This window comes from Semicossyphus pulcher, unplaced genomic scaffold (assembly GCF_022749685.1).
Source record: "Semicossyphus pulcher isolate SPU_LCO1_2020_fin unplaced genomic scaffold, fSemPul1.0.p SCAF_14, whole genome shotgun sequence".
NCBI lineage: Eukaryota > Metazoa > Chordata > Actinopteri > Labriformes > Labridae > Semicossyphus > Semicossyphus pulcher.
Genome location: NW_027211648.1, coordinates 17,439,206 through 17,454,834, shown reverse-complemented (window position 1 = coordinate 17,454,834; position 15,629 = coordinate 17,439,206). Strand labels below are relative to the sequence as shown.

At 47.4% G+C, this 15,629-nt stretch overlaps 1 protein-coding gene across 1 annotated transcript in view; it reads right to left on the bottom strand.

The window, feature by feature from the left end:
- Positions 1–15,629, bottom strand: part of LOC138590908 (latent-transforming growth factor beta-binding protein 2-like) — a 90,109-nt gene that overhangs the window by 14,991 nt on the left and 59,489 nt on the right. Inside the window, exons 16-31 of the mRNA XM_069661332.1 lie at positions 15,306–15,431; positions 14,770–14,898; positions 14,470–14,589; positions 14,060–14,179; positions 11,558–11,677; positions 11,245–11,367; positions 11,008–11,133; positions 10,775–10,900; positions 10,444–10,569; positions 10,161–10,286; positions 9,519–9,644; positions 7,427–7,552; positions 7,024–7,143; positions 6,759–6,884; positions 4,929–5,051; positions 4,163–4,291 (exon numbers count right to left, since the gene is read on the bottom strand). Coding sequence (XP_069517433.1) covers positions 4,163–4,291; positions 4,929–5,051; positions 6,759–6,884; positions 7,024–7,143; positions 7,427–7,552; positions 9,519–9,644; positions 10,161–10,286; positions 10,444–10,569; positions 10,775–10,900; positions 11,008–11,133; positions 11,245–11,367; positions 11,558–11,677; positions 14,060–14,179; positions 14,470–14,589; positions 14,770–14,898; positions 15,306–15,431 — 1,992 coding nt within the window. The remainder of the gene's footprint in view (positions 1–4,162; positions 4,292–4,928; positions 5,052–6,758; positions 6,885–7,023; positions 7,144–7,426; positions 7,553–9,518; positions 9,645–10,160; positions 10,287–10,443; positions 10,570–10,774; positions 10,901–11,007; positions 11,134–11,244; positions 11,368–11,557; positions 11,678–14,059; positions 14,180–14,469; positions 14,590–14,769; positions 14,899–15,305; positions 15,432–15,629) is intronic.

Sequence of the window (15,629 nt, the reverse complement as noted above, 5' to 3'; positions counted from 1 at the left end):
AGTGTTGTGTAAGTGGAGGTCCAATATGCTCCATGATTCGCCATTGAGATGTACTCAGTCACATACAGACCCATGTGTAGGGCTGACCCTGGCGGTCAGCCAAAAATGAAGCTTTGTCAGGTCTGTCCTCAAGAGGAGAAGAAAACTACTTTTAAAATGCTCGTTTGTTGAATAGAGGTCGGATCGATCATTGCTGATGCATTTGAGGAAGTCAGGAAATCTAAACGCTGAGCGGCTTTGGCGGCTAAGAAGCTAAATCGTTGTCAGACGACCACATGGGAGACGGGATGTCATTACGCCGCATTACGTTCCACCTGCTTTTGCTCTCCACATGGACTGTTTTTCCACAGCCTGCTGATATGTGATTGGTTAATACTTCTCGGACTACAAACGTACCACAAACAGAAACCAGAACACTTCCCGTACTAAAATCTAGTCGCGTGCCCACAGATTCTATATCTTTATATAGAATCTGTACATAGAGATGAGTTGTGCATAAACTGCAAATAATTAACTTCTTTTTTCAGAAGCAGGTAAGTTATCTGTAATCAGGAAAAACCCAAATCGTGCATTCTTATTTGTAAGTCTGATCAATTGAGACAGAAAGTAGCACCTCAGATGTGTAAAACAAAGTGATTTATGAACAGTGTTGTCATATTGTCTAAACCTGTTTTATTTCACCTCTGAGCACTCATAAAGGCAACTGAGAGAGAGAGAAAGTGGGCTGGAGAAGCCACAAGCTGTTTGAAGACGACTGCTTTCTAAGAATGTCCTCTGTCCGTGCTCCTGTCCAGACTTGGCCACTTCTTTAACATGCCTCTGGGGTCAGAGACAGGGGCTCCCACAGGCTGATAAAACTGCAGAGACAAGAATTGTCTTTGTCGTTCGTAAAGTGATTCAAAGGAAACGCTGGGATGGACTTAAATAGTTAGAATAGACTTGTGGGCTCAAATGGCTGTGAAATGATGGAGGGAGAATGGATGGACACATACTGGAAACCGCCAACCCGCTGGATTTGCATTTTGCAGCTGAGGAATGATTTTCTGAGCTGGAGAAGAAGTGGTGACATTCTTGATACTGTAAGAGATCACGTACTTTAAAAATACACTTTCTGGAAGGATATTCCCACAGCTCGATGGAGAGCGCTCTCGGGATAAGGTGAAAGTATTGTATGTCAGAGTTTCTTCATGTGTGAGACCTTGAGCAGACTTTGGAATGACAGCGGCCTCCAGCTGGGAGGTCCGAGAAGAGGGCGATGAAAGCTCCACGCTAATATGTGAAATAATCAGCGTCTGCCCGCAGCTTCTCAGTCATGTGTGACATGGAACGAAATGTGTTGCAAACCACATGTTGGGAAGAGATGCAATCAAAGTATCATCCTGTGGAGGAATGAGGAATCATTTTAATGGCCGTTTGTGTTTTCGTTGTATCCGACCGTGTCGGTGTTTGAGTGGCAGCATTACTCGACCGGCCATTAAGATCTGTCTTCCAAGCGGAGAGTCAGCTCGCTAATGGTTTAAGGGAAAATGTGGATAACACAAAATGAGATAACTCCACCAAGAGCTGCTCTCACACCAGCAGGACGCTGGGTTGCCTTTCTTAGTCTTTCCATGTAATAATCAGTTACATCAGGACACATGCAGAGCTGTAAATTGCCCGGAGGAAAGAGCTGAGGCGGGGAGACGGGCAGCAGGCACCGATCCTAATGGTCCGACCCAGGAGGACCTGCTTCCTGGATCCGGTGATGCTGCGGTTGGGGGTGAGGGGCTGGGTTGTGTTAAAAGTGGGTCTCTGTTCCATGTGTTAATGTGGAGCACATGGTGGCAGGCAATAAGAATAAAGCATCAGTGACTGTTGGCTCACCCTCAGCCCACACTTTTCCCATATTCCCCGGGCAACCCCTCGTCTGATTGGACCCACATGCAGAGGTGATTTCACACGCGACCAGGCGAGGATGAGGTGAGCGATTGTTTTCATAGAAGCACGTTCTACATCTACAACCTGTGTCGGGTTATCTACAGCGAGAGAAAAACTCACATCTGCACAACAGCATGAGCGATCGCACACACACATGGTGAAGTCTTTATGTTTCTATATGGTTAAAAGGAGGCGGGAGGTTGGCGAGAGCGCGACCACAGACAATTTCCGCCCCAGGGCAAGTCTTATTAAAGGCGCGGCATAGCCTGAGGGAGTTTATGAGCACGGTGGTGGATTAAGGCTTAAAAACAATAACCTGCAAATACACACACTCTGCCTTTTTCACATGCCCAAAGGAGCCCTGTGTGCAGCATCACGGCAGATCTGAGTCCAGCCTGTTGCAGCGGAAAAACCCTGTTTTCCCCTTTTGTATCATGGCCTCTAAATCTAAATGAGCGCCGCGAGCGGAGCCAAAGACAACCGCTGCCCCTTTCAGAGGTCGGTGAATAAAAATAAAACAACGCCCCTCACAGAAACGGCAAAATTACAGCGTCTGGCCTCTTCCTAAATATTTGATGATTTTTACAAGCAGAGAAAAATGCCCCGGAGTAATTGAGCTCCCTCCCCGGACTTTTATTGGGGTGACGGCAGCATCTCCCACGAGTTGCCGTCGCGAGGTGAAACAAGTCCCGATTGTGTGTTGGCGCAGGGCTTCGGAGGGTAAGAGGGCTTGGTTCTTGAAGTGAGTCAGCGCTGAGCTGTTCGAGTGTTTGTTAAGGGCTCTGGCGAAAACAAGAACAACGACGCAGCCGGGGCAAAACTGGGATTTTTTAGGAGCATAGGAGCTTTTAAAATGTCTAACTTATAGAATAAAACATGAAAGTGGAAGGCTTGAGTCTTTAATGCAGCTATCAGGAATGTATTATCGAATTAGACAGCAGTGACTAAACTGATTTGATCCTATATGAGCTGCTTAGCAGAGCTTTGACTCCGACACTGAAGGAGCAGAGGTGAGCAGCTGGTTTCAATCTGCCCTTATCGCACTCCAGGCCCCAGCACTCCTCAGCCGGTGCCAGACAGACAGCACCATAAAGTGCAGCGAGGAGGCAGCCACACGTAGGATCAGGGTGATGGAGGTGGGGGGCGGCAGAGGTCTGATCTGTCACCGATCAGCGCTGCGGCGGCTTATTCTCCCCTGATCTCCGTCTGTTGATAGGCCAATAAAAACTCAGGGTCATGAGAATATGTGAAGTGCATCTCTACTAGTTCTCCTTCTCGAACACAAACACACAAGTTAGAAAAAGCCACAGCTAACCGCACGCACGCTCACAAACACCCACGGCTTCCATCTGCAGGCCAACACATCATTCCATTGTGATGCTCTCAGGCTGCTCCCCCCTCTCTGCCTGTCACTCTCCGATGACTGTTTGGATTTTGTTTTAATATGAGGAAAATATTTGTCTGTTTGTTTCTGTCTCTCATAAACCAGACTTGTTATTTCGTGGCGCGACGAGAGCAACAAAGGCAAGCGATGCTGCGCTGCAAAATAAAATTGATAAATGCAAATGGTTGTACAACAAACCACGGTAATATCTCAGGCCCGAGGTGCCTGATGCTGCCAGTAAACACAAAAGGCATCATGTACTCTGGAAGGTCACGCTCATGTGTTCGTTGTTGTTGGCGAGACGCGGGCCCAGATGTAGCGTGAGTTCAAACATAGCCAGTCAACCCAGGTGACCCAGCTCCTCCATAAGGAGGGCGCTGAGAGGGTGAGAGGTAAGTGCCTGACAATAGTATCCCAAAAGAAGCGCAGCTGTGATCAGGTTCCACCTCGTGTCCCTGCCAGAGCTCCTCCATTAGCTCAGTGTCAGGAGAAGGAGGCCATTATCAGCCGCTGGCCTCACACACCGCCTCCAATGACAGTGCACTCCTCTTTCTAAAGTGCCCCAATTTCAGGGGCCGCTTCTCCTCATCTCCCCCCCCCAGGCCTCTTGTGCAGGAAGACCTCGAGTACCTGATAGCTTTTGATTAACATCAGACTCTTTGTGTGAGCCTGCCAAGCAGATATCATTATCTGTGCACAGAGGGAGAGTCCTGCAGAGTATGAGGAGTTCTTTTCAGCCCTCCTGTAAATGGATTGAATTAGGGTCCATGTCCAGTGCATACAATGCATTTGTCTTTTGCGTCAGCCTAATGACGGTTGGACTCAAATTCTGCATGTTTGTGTAACGGTTGCACCACTCACCGCAGTCTGTGTTGTCTCCGCCCTCGAGGCCGGGCTGGCAGCCCATAAAGCATCGGTAGGAGCCGATGGTGTTCTCGCAGCGCCAGGTACCACACACCGAGCTGCCAAAGTCCTTACACTCATTCTGGTCTGCACAGCAAAAAAACAGAAAAAGTTGGTTAGAAACTGACAAACAGAGGCACAAATGTAACCACATGTGCAATCAGACACAAACATGGACGCGCACACACTCCTACTCCCTCCACTGCTCCTCTGCTTCCACTGTTAAGGCTGTACAGGAGGAGACGGCCAGGAGGCCTGCAGTGTAGCTGTCCTCAGTAAACGCAGCAGGCAACAGGAATGGCCAAGAACAATATTATCACAGCAACCAAAGAACTTGTGAAGGAGCTAAAGGGAGACGTTCCAGAGGGAGAAACACCTCCTGCTCACAATGGGGTCATTCATGCTTCCCTCAGGGGAGAGAGAGCTCAGGCCTCCAGCCATGCAATCCAGGCACCCCTCAAGTCCTGAGACCAAGGAGGAAAGCCTCTAAGCCAGGCTTGGACACTCTCACAGGAACCCGGTCCCAACTATAACGCTATACATAATCAATCATAGCCAACTGCGCTAAAGCGGGTACGCTTAAGCTTAAATGTAGCGTGACGATCAAACAGCTAACGCTGACATGTTGGTGTGCTCACAGAGTGGAAACCTCAGGGCAGAGTTTGGGGTCGATAATCACCATGACATACATAAGAGAACATCACAGGGGATTCTGGAGTCGTACCTTCACAGTCGACCGTGTCGGCGTTGAACTGAAAGCCAGCTTCACACAAGCACAAGAAAGAGCCTTCACTGTTGACACACTGGCCGCGGACGCACACGTTGTCTTTGCTGCACTCGTCCACATCTGGGGCAGAGAGAAGAGGAGGGGGGGAAAAGAAAAGAAGACAAATTAAGAGAGATAATTTGATTAACAAAGGGTGGGTCAGGATTTGTTACATATTGATGATCACTAAATATCCCCATATAGCCTCTTTGAGTCCACAGGGACAACATCTCGTTTCTTAAGCATCACGAAAGAATGTGTAATCAGGCGCTTGTCGGAGCTCAAGATGCATTGGCCGTGTGGAGCGTTTAACGGTATACAGTTCTCGCAAACAGGAAACCAAAGAGGAGAAAAAAACATTTCAGGCTGAGAACATTTCCCTCTGAGTCGTAAAAATTAATAATGAATGTGACATGCTTGATTACCCGTAGATCGGTGGATAATTGCAGCATTACAACATAACTTTTAAGGTACTTGGAGCGGGGGGAAATTCTAGGGGAAAGGCATGAAAGAGGGGAAATCTTCCTTTTCCAACCTCTTATAATCAGATGAATCTTTCAGAGTCGACAAGTTAAACACCCAAATGCAAAGATAGGCAGAAAAAACAATATCCCAGACTATAAGTAAACACATAAATATGCAGTGACTGGACAGCTTTGGAGCTACTTCAAGGACTTCTATTGAAAGGCACAGCGAGGCCGTGGCACAACCTGCTGATGTGGGTTAAATTTAGCCGTTTTAAGTCTGCTCTCAGTCTGTTATTACGTATGTTCTCCTCACGCTGAAAGACCGCTCTGGTCAAGGCCCAGCATCCTTTTGGCCTCACCTGACAAAGCCCATCTTTCATTCCCATAAACTCACGTACCCTCATCCTCCCTTCACCTCCCTCCTGAAGGCTCCTGTCAGAGAGGTCTGGCTTTCTTTGTATTAGCGTTGTACACACAGCGGCGCACTGCAAGAAAAGTATACGACAACTGCTGATTTATAGGATAATTAGAGTCGAGGATTTGTTGTGGCGGGCAGCCAAAGTACCTGATTCAGGCTGGGCAGTTTGTTCAGAGTCTGTGGACGATATCTAAGAGGCTCCAAGACTAAAGCCTCAGTCTGTTTTCAAGGACTGACCCTTTGTCCTCCGCTGTGAGTCGAACCGGCCCACAAGAGGACCATGCCAGCATCTTTCAGACGCCTGGACCCAGAGCGCCTCCAAACCTACCTGCTTCACATCACGACAGGATATTTCACCGCCAGCCGTTTACTTAACTTCGCCTCCTACCGTAACGCAAGACACACCAGGAACAACACCGATCCAGCTCTGATATCGCAGCCAGAGTTATTTCATGTATTTTGACAGCAAATGCTCCAGTTTGTTGAAAAGAAAAGCTTTCGGCTGATGATCAGGCAACATTGTTTTATTCCCCATCGCTACGAGCAGCGAGCGGGTCACTGGGTGCGGCTGGAAAAACATCAAACTGATGTCCGAGGCGAGAGAGAGGGCGAGCTGAGACGCTTGATGAGGCTACGGCCCATTACACAGAGAGGATGGCCTGAGCGCCCGTTGCCAGGGGTCCCGGCCCTGGCCTCGGCACCCAGGACAGTACGGTGAGAATAGAGCTGTCTGCCTTGTGTTGTGCCAACTAACAACATTACTGTAAAATCACTTGAGCTAAAATGAGCTAAAAACCATTATTATTAAGTTTCTCTCTGCCTCGCCCAATTACACAAAGCCCATAAAATCCTCAGAGAAGTGATTTCACATCGCTCTTATTGCCGTACAAAGCATTACTGTACCTTGGCAGACGTTTCCTCCATCGATGGTGGTGTATCCTTTAAGACAGCTGCATGTGTAGGAGCCCTCAGTGTTCAGACAGTCTCCTTGTCCGCAGATCCCCGCGACGGTTAGACACTCATTGATATCTGTCGCACAAATATACACACACAACTGTGGCAAGATGGCAACATGAGGTAAGCCACGAGGGACGGTTAACCACTAATGGTCTATTTTATGTGCGTAGGATGACCCAGACTTTGTGTGTGTGTGTGCAAAAGTGTGTACCTCTGCAGGATCCTCCATCCACCAGCTCCAGACCAGAGGGGCAGGAGCAGCTGTACGAGCCGGCGTTATTGGTGCACTCGCCTCCCTGACACAAGCTGTTGTCCTCACATTCATTCACATCTGCATTAACACACACACACACACACGTCATCATTTTGAAACACTCACACCAGCTGTAAATCACCGGCTTCTCACTTCAGCTCTGCCCAACTTCTGACACATGCATGACGATCCTCCAGACCACAGCGAGCATGTCAGAGAAGTCATGCATCATCGACATCAGCGCGTAATGACTTATTCTCACTACACTCGGTCACACGGCGCGGGAGCGAGCGACTGTGAAAACCATTACACAGGACTCATAAATGGCAGTGACCACAGTGAGCCGCACGCTGGATTGTACCTTCGCATGAGAAGCCGTCGGGTGCCACCTTGAAGCCGGGGTCGCAGGCGGTGCAGGAGAAGGAGCCCTCTGTGTTGGTGCACACACCTGTGGGGCACATACCTGGGATCTGGCACTCGTCAATGTCTGAAAGGAGAAGAAGAAGAAAATTAGTACTTTCACCTCTTACACTGTAACAAAAATATCTTTACTTTCTACTCCTTTCATTTTTGAAACAGGCTCTTAAATTAAGCTTTTTATCCCGTGGCTCCTTTCCAAAATCAAGGCCGACCTCAACCTAAATATATGAGACAATAAAACATAGAAAAGATGGACAAAAATGAGGTACAAGGCGAAACTGACGAGTGAAGAAAACTGGACATGAGGCGTCAACAGGGAGAACTTGTAGCGACATGGATGAAAGTGAGCTAGCTAACATTGGGTACAGCAAACAGCAGGGTTTTTCCAATCCAACTGATATGAAGATGAAGACATTTTTTATTAATCCTCACGTGGAATTTTTTTCACTCCGTTTTTACAAACATGCTACACACGCACAAAGGCTTGAAATACAGACATGCATAAACAGGACTTGATGGACATGCATTAATGGAGAGATGTCAGAGTGAGGGGGCTGCGCGTGGAAATGCTCCCCGAGCAGTTGGAGAATTCGGTGCATCGCTCAAGGACACCTCGACAGCGCCGGGAGAGGAACTGGCACCTCTCCAGCTACCAGCCCCAAACCCACGCTTGGTCCGTACCGGGACTTGAACCAGCCACCCTCTGGTTCCCAAAGCCAAGTCCCTACCGCCTACCATCTATTGGAGCAAAGCTGATGTTCATTAGAATTAGTTTACTGTTGTTTCTATTCTATTTGGAGTTAGATGATTTACATTTTATAGTCTCCCAAATATAAAACAGAAAGCGGCTAGTTATGAACGGAAACAGCCGTTAGAAATTTGTCTTTATAACTTGTGAACACTTTTTCACTTGCAAAAGTACTTCTAGTTTTACAAGACGGTCTTCTGCACTTGTACTTGAGTAAAGAATAGTTGTTCTTTGGTGGTGGATTAGCTTAGCGTTTAAATCGCCGCTGCACTCCTCGGTGCAGCGGCCCTGGGTTCAACTTTCACTCTCAGCCGTTTGCCAGGTGTCATCCTCCGCTCTTCTTACCCTTTTTCTGACACTATCCACTGTCCTCTCTGTGAATAAAGGCATAAATAGGCCACAAATAGGTGTTCTTTTGCATGTTTAGAAAAGGGAGCTTCAAAGAGTCCACTTTTTCACTCTTATCTGTTAAAACCTCTAAAGGCTGAGTTTGACTACATGCTGCCGAACATACAGTAAGCAAAGCCCTCTTTATGAGATCGCATTGACAGTGTTTTATTAAAAAGGGTGGAAAGATAAGTATGTGGGACGGTCATCAAATCCAAAACAGCGAGCTATTACAGGTGGCAGATAATTACTGTATCTACAAACAGTCACTGGCTCGCTGTTATGCGATCGTTGGACATTCCTCGAGGCCGGTACAGATTGTATTTCTTGTAGAGAAAAGAGTGCGAGCCATTGTTAAGCGATCGAGACGGCCCTCGGGTGAACAAAGAGTTCAGCAGGGCGAGTTCGCTGCAGAACGATGGCAGGGGAGTCGTTGACTTCATTTCAAATTAGGCCCTTAATATTTTCCATGGCATCAGAGACAAGCATTAAAATCCTATCAGAGGCCGACTTGGACTCGCGTTTGTTTTGTACAACTTTTTCCCAGCGTAAAGACTCGTATCAGTGGGGGATCTTCCTCCTGGGCTGGACCCGCACTTTCATTCAAAAACACACGGCAGTATATATGACTAACTGAGACCATGTTTGAACCCATTTAAATAATCGTTCCCTTTCTGCTTCCCATGAAGTCATGACAGATCTAACCTCCCTGGATTGGTCAAAGCAGCAGTCTCACTGCATTGATCTCATAAATCATGTCATGACAAATTACAGGCACTGTAAAGATTTCTGTAATGATGCTCTTGGTCTTATGCGCTCTGTTTTTACATCAGCGTTGGTCATATGTTTACAATACTGACAGTAAACCTGCTCTCAGCAGATAAAGAGGTTATTTTACCCTCACAGCCGTGACCGTCCTCAGACACTTGCATGCCGGGTCCGCAGCTCCTGCAGGTGTACGATCCCGGGATGTTCAAGCACAGCAGGCCCGGGCACACGTTAGCCGCCAGGCACTCGTCCACATCTGGACACAAAAACACGAACACATCATGGCACAGATTACCATCTCTGGCTTAAAATAAACACAGCTCGCCAGTTGTAATCAGTTTGATCGGTAATCACTGGAGCAGGGAATTACAAACGTCGACACCTCTATCTGCGGGATGTTTGCCTGACATCATTTTGTTCTATTTGAGGGCTGGTGTCTCATTGTGTGGAGCAAAGATCGCATGAGCGGTGCCAGAGGCGGAGGGGGATCAGGATCCAGCTATGATGTGATGTCTAGAAGGAGTATTTTAGGCTGGGATGATGGGGCTTTTGGAGTCAAGCTGACACACCTGAAGCTGTTTACCTACAACCTGAACCAGCTGGGAAACTTATCCAAGAGAGCTGGCACAATCACGCTGAACCACAGCTTTTTTTAAGGGGATTAAGGCAAAGTCTGGCCTGTCTGAATAAAAGGGGAAACTACAGACACCTGTTTTCAAGTGTAAAAACATAAAAAAGCACATTCCAGCAGAAACACAGCCAAGAGTCTCACCTTCACACTGCTGTCCATCCTCAGACACTGTTAAACCAGGTGGACAGATGATACATGTGAAGGAGCCTAGTGTGTTTGTGCATTTTCCCTGGGGGCATGTAGTTGGCACCGCACACTCGTCGATATCTGGCGTGAAGCAACACAAACTGTTACACCGCAGAAAAAACACCCTTATTCATTATGAAAGGCAAGATCCACGAACCCCGCCAGTGTTAGTTTTTTCAGGCTGAATTTAATATACATGCAGGAGTTCGTTTAGAGGAGCGGTGTTGAATAAACTAACCTTCACAGAGCTCCCCGTCATATGTTATTCTGTACCCCGTGGGGCAGTTCTCACAGGTGTAGGAGCCCTCTGAGTTTAGACAGATCCCGTTGGCGCAGGTTGACAGGGACTGGCACTCGTCAATATCTAAAGACATGGACACCAGTACAGACAAGCATGGACATCACTATAAAGACTGTATTATGTGCAGGGGGGATTCAGCTGCACTGCAAAAAGGGGGTTTCAACTGTAAGTTGACAAACTGCCCAGATGTGTCGAGTCAGTCTCTTACAAATGCAACAGAATGAATGTTTTCTACAGAACGAGGGGAACAGCTGGAGATTGAATTTACCTTCACATCTCTTCCGGTCTTGGGACACTCTGTAGCCGGCCTTACACCTGGTGCAGGTGTACGATCCCTCCGTGTTGGCACACACACCACCCTGACACAAGTCGCCATGCGCACACTCATTCATATCTGAAAACAAAAATACAACAATTCACCACAACTCTGCAGAGAAGTTATCTCAATCCAACAGAGTTTTCACTTCACACTGTAAATCATGAAATTTGCTGATTTCACACCTTCACATCTCAGTCCATCAGCAGACGCTTCAAAGCCGGGCCTGCACTCCTCGCATGTGTAGGACCCTGCGGTGTTGATGCAGATTCCAGCGGGGCACGCTTTAGCTGTTGCACACTCGTTGACATCTAACAAAAGAAATAATTTGCAGACATTATTCAGCTGTCGAGAAACTCACCCAGCTGAGAAGCATGAAGTGATGAGAAACACCCAACAGCTCAACATAATCCTTCGCAGACCTTCACAGGCTTTGCCGTCCAAGGTGGTTTGGTAACCATAGTTACAGATGCACTCGTAGCTGCTGTCCAGATTGACACAGCGGCCGTTGAGGCAGACTTCGGGAAGCGCACACTCATCCACATCTGGAGGTGAGAGAGCAGAGAAAGAAAAAAGGGGGCCTCAGAAAGACAACCGCTAAATCTTTGTAGCCTTTTTACAACCTGAAAGGTGCCGCAAGGCTTCTGTAGAAGCACTGTGGAGAACTGTTCACAGAGCTTTTACTTTGAAATGAGGCGTTTATAATGTCTGACCGAGCTCCTGACTGACAGTTACCTCGGCAATAGTTGTCCGCTGAGAGTTTGTATCCCTGGAAGCAGTTGCACCTATAGGAGCCCTCTGTGTTGACACACCGACCGAGACCGCACACTGTTTGGTTCAAGCACTCGTTTACATCTGGAAGAAGAGAGTCAGGACAGGACATAACATGTAAGAGAAGGGGATTTCATTCTGAAGCAATTTCAGAGTGTAATTAAAGGGCCGGTTCTACCAAAATAAAAGTATCACTTCCTCTCCCTCTAGTAGTGGTAATGGATCGATACACAGACAGACAGACAGACAGACAGACAGATAGATAGATAGACACAGACAGACAGACAGATGGACGGACAGATAGATTTTTCAGATAGGAAATAAAATGTAATATGTCTGTAATTTGAGTGCACTGGCCCTTTAAGAGGATAAAAATGGGAACATTCAGCTTGAAACAACGAACACTGATAAAGTACAAATAAAGGCCTGTATAGTAGATATGGGTCAAATCGCCACAGTGCAGCAGTAACAGGGAAACAATTACAGCATAATTAGGGAGCAGAATGACTGTAAAACAGCAGTCAGTAAATTACATCAGCACACAGACCCGAACCTCTTTCATGAAGGCCTTTTACTACTTGCTGCAGTAGCTGTCTTTTCCACTTCATGAGTCAGAACAGAACCCAGGAATTATATTTGTGGAAAAGCTTGTGCAGAAATAATGTTTTATAGTGGAGTTTATTTAGGTGTTAACAATGGCAGTTTTTCAGGTTAGGTGAAGATGTGGGAAGAGAAAGTCTGAGGTGATTATGTGAGAGTAGGAGACAGAGCAAGACATGAAAAGGAAACGTGGAAGAGGAAGGAGGTGAGGTGTTGAGAAGACGCTACAGGGCAGTGATAGAGATGCTGAAACAGAGCAGCACAGTGAAAACACTGCGAGAGCGCTACAGGCTGGGTTTTGTTTTCCTAGCTGTGGGCACTGCCAGACGTCTGTCAGAGTGGGCAATCATCAGGCATCTTTTATGACCCGACGAGGCAATGGAGCTAGCTCTCCCTATCACACCAGCAATTAGCCTTATCCTCGATTTGGCCAATTGCGCTCAAACCACGGCGCTACCGTCAATTGAGCGAGGCAAACACAGGAAACTTAGAGCTCACGTTTCCTGTTTTATATGACTCCCACAGCAGCGGACGTATAATGCAGGCCTGTTAGCGCTGAAGTGAAAATATTTACTTCCATAGTTTTCCCTCATTTACAAGGTTCCTATTTTTACACAGAATGAAACATACTAGTGGACTCACAACTAGAAAGTAGCAGTTTTCTTTGGAGGCAAGGAAGTTTTAGGCCTTTAAAAAAGTCAATCAGTCTTCAGACTCTCTGAGAAATCGATCATAAAGACCTCCAAATTACTACTAAAGTAAATTTCCATATTTTCCATCCTCATTCGGTCTTTTGGCTTGCCCACATTTCTGGAATACTCACTCCAGGAGCTTAGGTTTCCAAACAAATTATAGAGGGGTGCAAGGTCACAGAGAGGGGATGTGGTAAGTAACACCAGTCGGCGGTTATGTAACAGGGCCACTTTCAGGTTGGGGGCTGCTGGTATGTTAGCTTAAACACAACCCTAACCAATGGAGCTAGTCGGCCGTTTAAGTCTTCAAATCTGCCGTTTGAGTTTTACAGTGGACCACAGACCAGAGTATGGGTGAGTGAGAGGATTTATTTGTGTGTCAGGACCTCTCCGCTGTGGGGGAATCCACCCTCTGACCTCCTCATACATCCCCCCGTGACTCCTCGCTCCTCTCACCTAGCCCAGCAGTGCTAATAAAGCCTCGCTGGCCTCCGCTGGGCCCGACGGTACAGTGGCCAGAGCTCTCCAACAATAATACGCTGTTTGTTCAAGGCTGTGGCCAAGAGAAAATATTTGGACTCTCCCAAATTGAAGTATTATAAACAATCTTTTTACGGGGTCCAGTGATATCCAGAGATCAGCAATAACACAATGAATGTGTTGGGGATATGCAGAGGCGGCTGGGCGGAGGAGTCGATGTATCATACGTGGAAACACTGAGGAGAGAGGGTCGGCACAGCCCACGCGATATAGCCATCATCACTGTGGTTTTGGGCCGCCATGAAGCGGTCCACACTGGACGTAAAACATCCAATATAAAGTCTTTAAAGCATAAAATACAATTTATTTAATATAATTTCCATGCACATCAGCATTCAGAGTGCCACTCTGAAAAACAGCCACATTCTAGTGAAACTAATTCAGCTTATTAAGTTTGCTGACCTGCACTCCATCATCAGCTGTCATGAAGTCATTAACAGGCACGGTTTGGTTATTTCTGGTGACGCCGACTGGGAGCAGCAGCTTCGTCTACGTAAACGTTACCTAATACAGGAAGCTTTTACAGTGTGAGAGGGAAGCCCGGCTTATTTCCATGCAGTGGTCAGAAGCAGCCGTAGGAGTCCGGGTAGCGGTTGTGGTGCTTCTGCTGAGACGAGCTCTGGGGTTGACTTACCCACACATCTCTCGTCGACGGGCCTGTAACCCGGGCCGCACGCCTGGCACAGGAAGGAGCCTTGAGTGTTGACGCAGACACCGTTGGGACAAGAGCTGGGATCTCTGCACTCATCTACGTCTGAGATGTACGAAGGCGGGACATGAAAATAATCATTTGATGTAGTTGTTATAAAACAATGTGCACAGGCATGAGAGAAAGAGTGTGTAAGGTCACTAAAGTTATTATATATAAACACACTAGACGCGAACTAGGCATAGTTTCATCTTGGCTCCCGCTCGAGGAAAATACATGTGTTTTGTTACCGGGCGCCACATTAACTCATGGCAGCAAACAAATAGGTCTGGCTTGGATTGTGCTGTTTTGTGAAATACAGTATGTGTGCGTAGGTGCTTGTGCAAGCATGTCACCTTCACAGAGGCCTCTCCAAGACTTGGCGAAGCCGCTGGCGCATTCACAGGTGTAAGATCCCTCCGTGTTGACGCATTTGCCGTTCTGGCACTTGTTGGGCATGCTGCACTCGTTAATGTCTGCCAGTTTGAATGAAAACCAAGGAGAACGGAAAAGAAAGTGACTATTGTGTTCCACGGCATTAATTAAGTCAGGATGCTTTTTAAACAGAGCGGCGCTGACAGACATGAACTTGCAGTGCTTCAACAGAGAGCCTATGGTGGCTTTCATCCACCGAAAACATAACGTCTCCTGCTCACCTTGACAGAACTTCCTGTTCTGGGTGATCACCTGGCTGTATCCGCTGTGGCACTGACAGGTGTAGGAACCGTAGCTGTTTATACAGCGGCCCTTCCCTTCGCATGGGTCCTCGTCGCACTCATTCACGTCTGCAGCGGGTGACAGAGATGAAGATTAGAACAGATCGAATGCTACATCCCAGCGCAGTTCCATTGCAGCAGCAGAGACGGCTCACTTTCCGAGCCCTGACTTTGGGAGCACCTCTGCCGCTCAGGCATTCCTCAGCGGTGGACCGGAGCCCAGACGAGTACAGCCAAGGCCGCAGCCAAGGCAAGGTAAGGTATCACAGCGCTGTGGCAGCTCTTTGGACGGCCTGCACGTTGTTGTTAAGCATCACGGAGCAGGTCAACATAAACAAAGGATCCCTTTCATTTTGGATCGCTTTCTCCTAAAGGCTTCTGTGCCTTGTTATGTTCGGTGTGCTGTAATTATGCATGTTTTTGTGTCCCACTGTTACCTCTCTTACTGTATCCCTCTCTCTCCTGTTGTTGCTTACCGATGCAGTTGGTCTGCAGCGCGCTGAGCTTGTATCCTGGATCACAGTCGCAGGTGTAGCCAGTCTGCACAGGTATACATGTCCCATGGACGCATATGGTGGGAGTGGTAGCGCACTTGTCGATACCTAAGAGAGATCCACATTACTCAGAAAGCAGACAAGAATATTTTTGACCTCGGGTTACGCAACATTACAGACATTGTAAATAATAAAAAACCACATTCCACTAACACATGTTGTTTGAATGGGAGCCTGTCTTGCTGTTTTATAGGTGGAGTCTTGGATGAGAGGACAGGTTTTACAGCACTGTAGCGTTCTAACAGG